The following is a 12,329-nucleotide window of genomic DNA, read 5'->3' on the forward strand; positions in this document are numbered from 1 at the left end:
AAGTGTGCAGCAGCCCCCGCTCAAGCCCCTCTACAAAGTACGTGGCGGGACCTGACCTGGCCCAGCCCAGTGCGGCCTGCTAGCACGCCTTTGCACAGGACCAGGAGGCGTGGCTCTGGGACCTGCAGGTCCTGTGCAGAGGCGCAGTCTGAGCTGGGTTTAGTCAGGTTGGGCTAGCTGGGTGTGTCTTCCATAAGGCTAGACCATGATGCATGGCTGTGACACTGTGCCTACAATGGGTCATGGCGCATCACTGCCTGAGCCTCATGGAAGACATGCTCAGCTGGCCCAGAGGGCAAAGCTAGCATGCGTTTGCACAGGAGCCATGCATCCCAGAACTGTGCCTCCTGGTCCTGGTCAAATGTACACTAGTGGGCTGTGCCAAGCCAGGTCCCACCACGCAATTTCTTCCCGCACACACTGCAGGTCCGGCAGTGTGACACCTGGTCCCCGTGAGTGACAGCCCAGGACCGCCTGAAGGTGCATGGTCCTGTGCTGCACCACACCGTGTTGGACCCACCATCAGTGACAGAGGCGATGTCAGGTCTGAGGTGGCCACTGGGGGCTCCACAAGGCCCACAGTTCACCCCCACAGCAGGCCCTAAACACCTGACAGCCACTGCTGCTCCAGGGGCAAGCTGTGGGCTCCGCGAAGGTCTGCAGCCCTGCAGGGAGGGGGTTGGGCCCAGCAAGGAGCAAAAGCAAACATCAGAACATTTAGATATTTAGAATTTATTTTATTATGATGATGGAGACATTGGTAGGCTTCCAAAATGCTTTAGAATTGTAAATATATTAATAAAACATTGTCCAACTGATTGCTCCCTCTCTCTCTCTCTCATATATATAGTGGTATTTTGTTTTAATTGTGGAAGAACATGGATTTGGGGTTTTTTTAAAATAGTGAATTTGGGATTTTTTATCAGAGATATTGGAGTTTTTAAATAGGGAATACCAGAATTCCTGCTAGTGAGGCAAGTGGCAGGACCCAGGCAGAGGTGCCTGCTCAGGGTTGGCACCTGGGACAATTCCTGGCCACTTGGGGCCAGGAGGACATGGTTTGACAGTTTAAATCAGGCCATCACATTGAGAACATCTTCTGAGTGATAGCTGCCTGGATGGCAGGGCGGTGTCACACATGGCAGTAGTGCCATGCAAAGGCCAACTGTGCAGCCACAACCCACTGGCAGCTGGCCCAGAGGTGCAGATGCCTCTGCTGCTGCCATGCAGTCCCCATCCGGGTTTGGCAGGTGTACAGCCTTGAGGCCATGTGCTGTTGCAGGTGGCAGCAGGTCATAGCCAGGCAACAGCCCTCACTGCCAGATAGCTGTAGTGGATAGAGGGTGCAGGGAACTCTCGGTGAGAGCTGCTGCAGCAGTCCAGCTGGCACAAAGGATAGTGTCCCCAGATACCAATTGGTCAGGCCCGAGAAGCTCCTGTCTATTAGCATCATTCAAGTATCATGGGCCCTAAGGCTCACCTGGCTAACTAATGGCCACTAATGTGTGGGGCAAATGGGTGAATGATGCAACAAAATTCATGGAACAACAAAGCCAAAAAGCAGGACAGGAGTAACATGAGGGACAAAGGGTCAAAATGTGAAAATGAGTGCTCCCGAGGGGGATACCAAGCAGAGCCCTCTGGGCCACAACCACTGGTCCTCAAAGTCATCTAGGGAGCTGGTGGATGCTTCCCAGTGGTGCTCCATCCAAAAATGTGTGCAATCCAGTGCTTAGAATGCAGCCCCACAGTCCTTGGGCACCTTCCCGGCCACAGCCTCCTTCCTGGTCATATACAGGGTGCACTTGGCCAAAGCCAGGAGGAGGTTGACCAGAGGGTCCTGGGAATTGGTGGGGCTGCAGATGGAGCATCCAAAAATTAAAAGGTTGGGGGTGAAGTTCATCCAGAACCTCAGGAGGGGGTTCTGGAGGTGTAGGTGGGGGGGCTGCAGCCTGGCACACTCGAGTATCATGTGCACCAGGGTCTCCCTCTGTCCACAGACGGGGCAGGAGACAGGGGTGTCTGTAAAGCTCACCACATGCATGTCCATGGCGATGGCTCCATGGAGGAACCACCAGCTGAGGTCCTCAGTTGCTTGTGGGATGAGGGTGGAGTACAGGCTCAGTCACTGGGGCGCCCCAAAAGCTCCTGTCTATTTGTATCTTCCGGTGGTTCCTGAGAAGCTCCTGAGAGTGAGTAGCCCTGAGCTGCTTGCCAGGGCTGGTTTTTATACTGCTGGGGCAGGCACAGTTACTGCCCCTAGGCTTTAGCTGCTCCTGGCTGCAGATCTGGGAGGAGCAGGGCAGGGTTATTTTGCCCCAAGTGGCACAACTTGCCCCACACCAAAGTGCATGTCCGGGCACATGTGCTGAGGCAAAAATTTGTGCTGCTCCTATTTGAGCATTTGCCTGCACGGGCATTTGTGTACAAATGAATTGCAGCCTATCTTAAGCAGTGTTATAGTGAACAATTACTGAAACCTTGAGTCACTGATGAATTTATGCATCGTCTGTCAGGGGTCTCAACTCATTGTCAACACAAAGAAAATTCCTTCTTTAGCTCCTCATAATTTTTATATATCTAGCAAAACCAGAAGTCATATGGAAAGAATAGAAAAATAACTAGGAACACAGTATGAGAAAGATATTACAATTATTGGGAGCAGTGATGTATATAAATGAATGCAGGAGCCATGAAAATCTTTTAGCATTTTTACAGAATGAGGTAGAGCTCCTCAGAACCCACAGAGTCTTGTTTAAATGTCCAGAAAGCTAAAGACTGTATCTGGGTTCATTAAATGAGATCTGCCTCTGAAATAAGAGATTTCCCTTGAGGATTTCCTTACAAGGCACAGAAAAAAGGAGGAAGGAAAAGTGCATTAGAATAATATTTATATATTATTTTACATATTAGGATATACACTATATAATGAGTCTCAGAAAAGTGAAAGGAATCCATGATTCAGTAGGTGGGCCCTTTAAAAAATATATATACATATTGGGAACAGCCCTTGATGCTTTCACAAGGTTTGAAATGCAGATTATGTAATTTCCTTTGAAAGAAGCGAAGGGTGATGCCTTTGTAATTATACATAGATGAATTAATTATTATCTAATGAACTCAAATAAAAACTTCATTTCATGGGGCATTCTTTTCTTTTCTTAATTAAAAATATCCAAGAGCATATTTTAATGGCCTTGTTTTTTCTCTTTGTATTATTGCTGCATTTATAGATTTTTCAGCCCCAAAATGTGGAAGCCAGGGCTATAGCTTCTGTAGTTCGTTCTCTGATGAACAGTTCAGCCCATTATGACCTTCCTTACTTCTGAGCTCATACATAAGCAGAAAGGTCACAGAAGGGCAGTATATAGTGTCTTCCCTTGACGAGTTAAGGCAAGTTAAGAGAAAGCCAATACCACATCCACCCATGAGCTGGCTAAGTTAGCTGTACATTGCACCCTCACACGTTTAATACAGCCTCAAGAACAATTCTGGTCAGACTCTTTCTGTGGCTTGTGCAGCAGTATGATTACCACACACATAATTCCTAACTATATAATCATTTTGTTCTGGATATTTGTTAGTGGCTGAAAAATTGTTTTGAATATCTATAAGGTAGGAGAGGTTGATATGGGTTGAACAGTACCACTATTCCACCAGATTACCTTTTTTATTGCACAGTAGTACTTTTAAATCTCCAAGAGAGCAAGGTCTGTTTTTGTCTCTGCAATTTCTCTCTTGCATTGATTGTAATTATGCGTGTTTGTAATATATGTAGGTACAAGACTATAAATATATGCTGTATATCTGAATAAGCATGTTGGCGACACTTTTAGATATGCACTCACTATTACTGAATAATAATGTTAGTACTGTGGCTGTACAATGCGTGTGCTGTTGTTACTAATAATATTGAATCCATTGATCATCAGTTGCATTCTAACAATGAATAATAGAGGAATTGATAATTATTAGAAATTATAGTGTTCAGAAAGATCTTTGTGAATTAATTCCACCATTCTGTATAGAGGTGATATAGCATGTAAGGCCTGAGCTGGGGATACATGGAGGACATCAGTAAAACATTACACAGGACATGTGTATCACTATTAAGATTAGGCTGTGAGGATGATGAGAGTTAGACCATGGATCTCAAGGCAACTCATTGGCAACAGGAGGGATTATAGTTGGTCTTTTACAGGTGGAGGTTCTGACAAACTTTCAGCCTGGCTATGGATAGAGGGGGAGTAGATTTCCATTCCCGGGGACTTTTTCAGAAAGCCTGATTGACTCGGTGTCATTCAGGAGACGTGAATGTCACTGTCTCTGAATAGGATTAAATTTTTCTGTAAGCGTGTCTTCTATTTCCTCAATCCTAACTTAGTACTGGAATATGGGGGCCATATATTGGTTTCTCCTCATTTGTGTTACATTTTTCAAAATTGTTCTGAAAAATAGGAGGTCAGTTTTCAGGCTCAAATGTAATGAATAAAGCTACAGCTGTGGAAAGCAGTTTCACATCTCCAACACTTGTGGGGCTTTTTCAGCAGAAACTCATATTCATTTATCCTCTTGATTATGTCTCTCTATCATTCACCTAGACCCTATATAATTATGTGTTTAATGATCTTTAACCTTCACATGAACACAGCTTGCTGAAGCTTGACAATTGCTTTATATTGTCATTCATGTCTCGTAGAATAGAGGAAATGTTACTTGAAAAAAAAACCTGTGCTCTCTGACTTAGAACATCACTTCAGTTTTGTGATTTGACACTGTAACTTGATGACGCTAGTTTAATCCTAAATCAAAATAATGAAATGCTTTTGAAATGTTAGCTCCTTGCTAGGTCATTCATTGTTGTGTTTCAGTATTAAAGTCTAAGCACTTTAGTGTCTTAAAAAGCTTTTTTGATCTTTCACCTTCGATACTCACTGTAAAGTGTGCATACAATGATTACAATGAATGTCACATTTGCTCTATATATTAAAGGACTAGAAAAATATAACTATCATTTTTTGGCCCACATTAATTTTGGGAAGAAAAAGTTTAGTAGATTAGCAGATAACTGACTGTAATCAATTTCAGCTTAAAGGTTATAAAATGCTTTTGTGAACTCCTACCTCTTTTTAAATGTATTGTCTTTCATCTAATGTGCCTCAGACTTATCTTGATGTGTTCTTTTCTGAAAGCAAGGGGTTTAAATATTTTTTTCTGCAATACACTAGTAGTAGTACAATCCAAACCAGTGTTTCACTAGTTCATGGCTACCAAACATCAAGAAAGCTTACTAGGTCTATATTAATTTAGCCAAATTCTGGTTCAGGGATCAAAGTTTTCCTCATATTATTCAGGAACTCTTATATTTATGTTTGCCCTCTCAACCTCGTTATCAAAGACGAAAGAGCAGTCTTTGCTTACCCGCACATATCAGGTACTGCAGGTTCATTGGGAAAGAATTTTGGCCCATAATTAATTGGAAATTCAGAATATAGGTTCTCATAATACAGCTGTGATTCAGCACGGTTTTTAAGCACATTTAAGTCAATTGGACAAAAGTCAATATCTAAGTGCTTTGTTGCATTGGAGTATGAATGCCCAAAGCTATCTGCATTAAGAAATCAGTCATACCCAAGTGAGCATGCTCAGAGAGAACTCAGGTTTTTAATGTAATCTTTTTTTAGGGGCTCATGTACTAAGGTATAAAGTCACTACTACATGGTTGATTGCCCTTCAGAGCACAGAGGGTGAAATGTGAACTGTTTTGAAATCAAAAGAGAGTTTTGTTGAAGACCTGGTGCTGGTGGTGATTTACTGTGTGTTTTATGTTAGTGCCCAGGGAGTAGCTAACAACAGAACTTCCCTGTGTTGGGAGCTTGTAGAGCCTGAATAGTAGACAGGCCTTGGTCTGAAGAGCCTATGATCGAAGTCAGTGTTTTCCAACTAGCGTGCCATGGCACAAAAGCGTGTCGTCAGAAGTGAGCCGGTGTGCCGCGGAATTTTCCCTTGGCAATGCGTTACAATCGGTATGAGGACGGGGAATGCTGTAACAGGTGTGCCACGGAAAAATGTTACTGATGTAATGTAAGTGTGCCTTGGGCTGGAGAAGTTTGGGAAACACTGATCTAAGTAAGTTTGGCAAACAAAGACAGGAAAGAAGACATATGGGAGTTATCGTGGCTTATAAATATCATTTTAGTTGCATGATTTTTAGGTTGCTTAGGGTTTGGTTTAGCTAGGAAGATGTAAGCTAAATAGAAAGGCAAATTGAAGGGAGGTGGGTGAGGAGGACAGGAGAATGGGGAAAAAGGAATTGGTTATATAGGCCTCACAGCATGCAACTGAGTTGAAGTGCCAAGATGCCACACACAATGTCATTGTGAGAGAAATAAATTACTTGTATCTATAGGTTGGGATGCTATTTCCTCTTTATAATCCCTGATTGCCCAACGTTCAAACTACAGTATAAATGCTAGAGTCAGCTCCAGAAGACTGGAACTGATTACAGCTGTGCCCACCACATTTATTCTGACATTAAAAGATTTTTTTGGATAAGGTGCTCTTACCCTGTTGTGTAAACTGTCTTGTTGTCATGAGAGATGCAATGTAAACCGATATCTCTGAACAAATAGGTTTGATATCATTTATGTATATCAGCTGTAGGACAGGGTGGCAGCCAATACTATGATAAGGCTTTTTCCATTTCATTGTATCTTTCTGTGAAGACCACTACGTGATTGTTGCTGGTTGCCAGGTTATACAAACATGAGAGCATTTTTCATGAAGACATGCATAATATTAAATGCAAATTACACTTTTTAATTGCATCTTATTCAATTTCAATTCTTAATCAAGGTGTTAGAGAAAAAAATAAGCATGTACATAAACTAATATACTTTTACAATAGGCTTAGTATCACTTAAAATAAATTATACATCTATATTATATTAATTACAGCAAGTGTTGACAGTTCTGCATTTGGTACAGTAAATGGCATACTTTTCACTTGAAAATTAATTAATTGATGTATCTTGATAATTTAGGGCTCGATCCTGAACCCACTGAAATCAATGGAAGTCTTTCCATTAACTCAAGGGTTCAAGCCCTTAGATAACAAAGGCTAAAACGTAAAGATATTCTTTTCTGTTTTGTTTTTTCCTCTATATTATTTCAGAGTTTTATAATGCTATCGTCTCATTTTTGAAGCCCAAAATATAAGCTAAAAATGATTTTTTTCTGGGGAAGAAATTGTGAAGAAAAGTGTGCCCAAAGAAAATAATTGTTCTCTGTTTTTCTGGTAGGTTGTTTTCATAAAACATTCTTTCATGAAAACCCTTTGAGAACAAGGATTTAAGACTCTTTTTTTTTTAGTTCAGTAAAACAGCTGGGATGAAATGCAGTTGTAAGATTTTTGGTGATGCTGTAAATTAAAAACATTTACTGAAAGGAAATTTGTCAAATGTGCTCAAGTAATTTTTAAACACCCATCACTTTCTGAAATAAGCTGAAAGAAATGCATAGAAGTAAGTAGCTAGATTAAAAAATATATTGTTACTAATACTTAATTTGTTCTTTGATCTAATTGGTTAAGGACATTTAGTGCATGTTCATTTTGGCTGATAATAGATCTTGAAGACATTTACATTTAGGAACAGGAATTTTAAATATATATAACATCTGCTTTTTAAATAGAAAGTCTAATTATGACTATGATTATGCTCAATTTTGATTAGTATGCATACAAATCCCTGCTCTCCTTGTGTATTCAAGCTGTGATATGGATCACTGGAGCTAAGATTAAAGTACAAAAGAATCACTTGAGGAATGCATGGATGGACCAATGTGGAAGTAAATGCTCGGTGTAATTTTTATCACAAAAATGCTTATTTGTCATTTTAGCTACACACAGACTTGGATCCTGGAAGCAGCAAAATCAAATACATCCTGTCAGGAGATGGAGCTGGGACAATCTTTGTGATCAATGACAAGACTGGAGATATTCATGCTATGAAACGACTTGACCGGGAGGAAAAGGCTGAGTACACACTAACAGCTCAGGCAGTTGATAGGGATACAAACAAACCTCTGGAACCACCTTCAGAATTCATTATTAAGGTTCAAGACATCAATGACAATGCACCCGAATTTGTTGATGGCCCATATCATGCCACTGTTCCAGAAATGTCTGTTGTGGGTATGTATGCCTAACTATTCTAAGAGCTTTGAAAAGTCATCTTTCAAAATAGGCCAGCGTGCAGATGGTGATTTGTTGATGAAGAAAACAGAAATATTTATGTCGTTTCTCTTTCTAATTTGCATTTTTTAAATCCCGTCTTGGCCAAAGCTCTGAACTGTAGTACAATAGTGTGAGTCCCCCAGTAATAAGAAAATGACTAACAGTTGTAATAAAATGCTTTTTCTTTGCACAACAATACTTCAATGGGCTATATTTATATTCTACTTATGATACTGTAGTTAGAGTATTGTTATTGAGGGGGATTTATCAAGATTTGTTCCAACTTGCCATTCTAATCCTATTGATATTTTGTTGATGCTTAATTATCTCTTTCTGTATGTCATGCACAGATGTAGCACTTGCAGTATGTGGATACATACTCATTTATTTTCCTCCAAGTGCAAGTGTAATCAGCCAAAAACATTAATATGAAAGATACTGTGTTTGGGAACTGATGGTAGGACTCTATAGAGTGGACTTAACTAATTAACTATATGATATAAAAGAAGCATAGAATGGACATGTAGAGAAAGCTGAGGGAAAGGGAGGGAATGAAGAAAAGTACGTGAAGGAAAGGAAAAATAGGAAAAGACTTGAAAAATGTTTTTATTATTCATTTTGTATTTGCCTTATGTTTAGTCATATCTTTAGATCATCGTTTGTTTTTTTCTGATAGATTAATATGTTTGGTTCATTTTGCATGGCTGATATGTGTTTTTATGTGTCTACAACTATAACTATTATCACGATGTACTCATACAACTACCTGGGTACTTATAACTATACAAGGCGTTTCATTTCTAGATAGCTGCAGAAAATAATACGCAAGATGTAGCTATATAAGTACATCATGATATAGTTATAAGTACCCATATAGCTATATAAGTACATGAGCTATATAAGTACTTATAAGGCAAACCTTGTCCTAGCCTAGAATTCAGTGAATAATAGCTGGAAGCAGGTCTACCAAACTGGTTGGATTCATTGTACAGTAATGTATAATTCAGTATGAATGAAGGTGCCAGAATCTAGTCCCCAGATGTTCCCCAATATTAAGCTGAAAATAATGTGTTTTCAGCTATTGTTCCTCTGCTATAAGGCTGTTAAAGCAAGATGCACATAAATGCCTATTTGAAGGAGTGCCAAGCCACTGTACACACACAGTAGTGCCCTGTCAAAAATGTTTGAAAACAGTATTCTGTCCTATTACTGTTGAAAAAATTTAAACAAACAGAGGAGTGAGTTGTTCCAAATCTAGCAGTAGCAGACCCACAAGCTCTAGCATAGTTCAGGTTGTATTTGCTTGTCAATTATAATTCTTCACAAGAGTTGAAGTCTTGGTTGTTTTGAATCACGTCTGCTAAAACTGTATGCAACTGAATGTCAGTTCCTTTACCAAAACACAGGTTTAATATGTTAAGCTGTTTTTAATTATACAGCAGCACTAACATAATGTGGACCTGGTTTCAGATGATATTTTTTTTGCCAAGCTCTAGGCAAAGAAAAAAAAATGGCTTAATTAAATTGAAAAAAAAAATGAATAGAGGAAGGAAATTCAGGCAGTTAATCCTTATATGAACAGAGTTAGTTTAGTAATGCTACAAGGAAAACCACAGAGAAATTCAGAAGGAAAAAAAATGGTTCTTGAGCAAGGATACTACTGTAAAAAAATTGTACAATATACATAAACACATGCAGCACTGTATAAAGTGATTAAAACATAATTTCAACCTAAGAAGCTTCCACTCTAAATTAGAGAAGACAAATAATAGACAAAGCCCTAGTCAGCAGATCAGGTGAGGGACAATGTGGAGATTTTTGATGGCAGTCACTGAAAAGAGGTAATTATGGGGAAAAGAGTGAACTCAAGAGAAAGAGAGATGAGATCAGAAAAGGCAATAAAAGTGAAACGATTGGGAAAAGTGCTAGGGGAGAAAGAAGGCAGGGCTGTGGTGGCTTACTGGAAAGAGAAGGGAAATTTGGTAGGACTGGAAAATGAAATTAGCAGCAGGGTTTCAGACAGACCAGAAGGGGAAGATCAGAGATAGGAAGACAGCGAAAGGCTTCAGTAATCTAAGCAAGATACAACCTATATAGGTGGTAGATGGGCAAGAGCATTAACAGGTTCTTTTTGGTGACGATTCAAGAAGTAACAGAAGTTGGCAAAAACTTCTGATTTGTGGAATTCCCCTCTCCGCTTGTCAAGTGATACATCTTTACATCTGACCTTCCAGGCCTCTGCCTGCATCTGTGCTGCTTTTTACAGTTTGGCTCATGAGCATTTTATTTTCAAATACCACAGTCAATGTTCAGTCCTATAACAGCAGGAAAACCTTCATGGAAATTGGTCTTAAGTCATCTCAAGTGAAGGCCTGGGTGTAGAATTATTGCATAATTTGTGCATTTGTGTTTCATTTCCATTTCATTAAAGGGTATATTTGTAGAGACCTCTACTCCATTCTGTTTTCTTTAGGCAGCCTCCCCTGGGGATGTTTTCAACCTATGACTCCAAAGAAGCACCACTGCATGCCACCATTCTTTCCTTGCAATACAAAACTTAATTATTACTGCCACTCTTAAACCTAAAGCCTCTGTCCCATTGCATTAGTTGAGTCATAAACAACTGTTTATTCAGAGCAGCATACACAGTCATTCATGCCTCTTCACCTCTGCAATGACTAAAATTCAAGGCTGACAGCTTGAAAATCAGATTGTTTACTGTTTTACCAATGTTGTTGTTACTGCTTCTGCTGCTCTCCTTCATCTTTTAAACTGGAAGCTATATCAAGACCTGTAGTAAATATAAATTCATTTAACTTTCTCTAGACATCATTATGTCTTATTTTAAATCAGTCTCACTCATTTTTGGGCTTCATGCTTCTAGAAAGATGTGGACAGGTGGGAGTCCAGCAGAAAGCTACAAAAATGAATAGAGGCCTGGGAAGCATGACCTGTAAGGAAAGGCTGAAAGAATTAGGATTATTTAGTTTGGTGGAGAGGCAACTGAGGTGGGATTTGATGACAGTCTTCAAATACCTGAAGGGTGATTATATAGAGGCTGGAGACAGACTGTGCTCTGTGGTCACAGAGCACAAGACTAGAGGCAATGGACTCAAGATGTAGGAGAAGACATTTAGGTTGGAGCCTGGGAGGAGCTTTCTGATTGAGAAGGCGGTGAAGCATTGGAACAGCATACTTTGAGAAGCTGTGAACTCTTCTTTCCTGGACATTTTCAGGGGCAGGTTAGGCAGATACTTGGCTGGGATGGTTTTTGTCAGGGATGATCCTACTTTGATTAGGGAACTGGACTAGATGACTTCCCAAGGTCCCTTCCAACTTGACTATCCTGTAATCCTATAATCTACTAAGAGTTAGGCGAGAAAGAGACTTCCCGCAATTAGATGAACCGCTGTACTGGGCTATCAGTATTTCACTTCCATTATCTACTTCCCTATAAGAGATCTCCAGCCTCATTTTAGTCTTGACACTTTCCACTAAGACCATTCTTATTAGACTTTGCTTTGTTCAGGACAGGTCAAAACTTAATTGAAAACATTATTTCCTTAGACTGCTATAACAAATCAAAATGTTCTGGGACCGGAGAGCCTCATGATATGTGTTCTTATGCAATGAAGATGCTGTACAAGGCATTTCATTTCTGGATAGCTGCAGAAAGTAATATGCAAGATGCAGGTGAATACATTAATCTCTCAGAATTGCACAACTAAAATGTCATTCTTCATTGAGATCCCAGCATAGTGTAGCTTCTCTGACATATAATATATGCAGCTGATATATCTTATACTGGTGCTAATACATTTCTTGTTTGCCAGCATTGTACAAAACATACAGGAAAACAAAATCGCAGTCTCAAGGTACTTACCATATACATTATACAAGGATACAGTCAGTATATACTCTTGTACATGCCTGTCTAACTCATAGATAATACACAGTGCATGTGGGGAAGCTGGAGTTTTATAGATGCAAATATGCCAGTGCTCATAATAACAATATATAAACATGCAGTTATAAATATAATCTAATATGTATAAGTGTTGTATGGATGAAAGCTAGAAAATCCTGTTTCCCT

At 39.9% G+C, this 12,329-nt stretch overlaps 1 protein-coding gene across 8 annotated transcripts in view; it reads left to right on the plus strand.

Moving 5' to 3' along the window:
- The window catches only part of CDH8 (cadherin 8), a 222,286-nt gene that overhangs the window by 79,018 nt on the left and 130,939 nt on the right, over positions 1-12,329 (plus strand). For 7 of the 8 annotated variants that reach the window (XM_006016421.3, XM_025214370.1, XM_006016422.2 and 4 more), the window contains one exon: positions 7,900-8,194. In XM_006016421.3, coding sequence (XP_006016483.1) covers positions 7,900-8,194 — 295 coding nt within the window. Of the gene's footprint in view, positions 1-7,281; positions 7,298-7,899; positions 8,195-12,329 lie in introns of those variants that run through there. The other variant, XM_025214375.1, reaches the window with a different exon arrangement.

This window comes from Alligator sinensis, unplaced genomic scaffold, assembly GCF_000455745.1.
Source record: "Alligator sinensis unplaced genomic scaffold, ASM45574v1 scaffold349_1, whole genome shotgun sequence".
NCBI lineage: Eukaryota > Metazoa > Chordata > Crocodylia > Alligatoridae > Alligator > Alligator sinensis.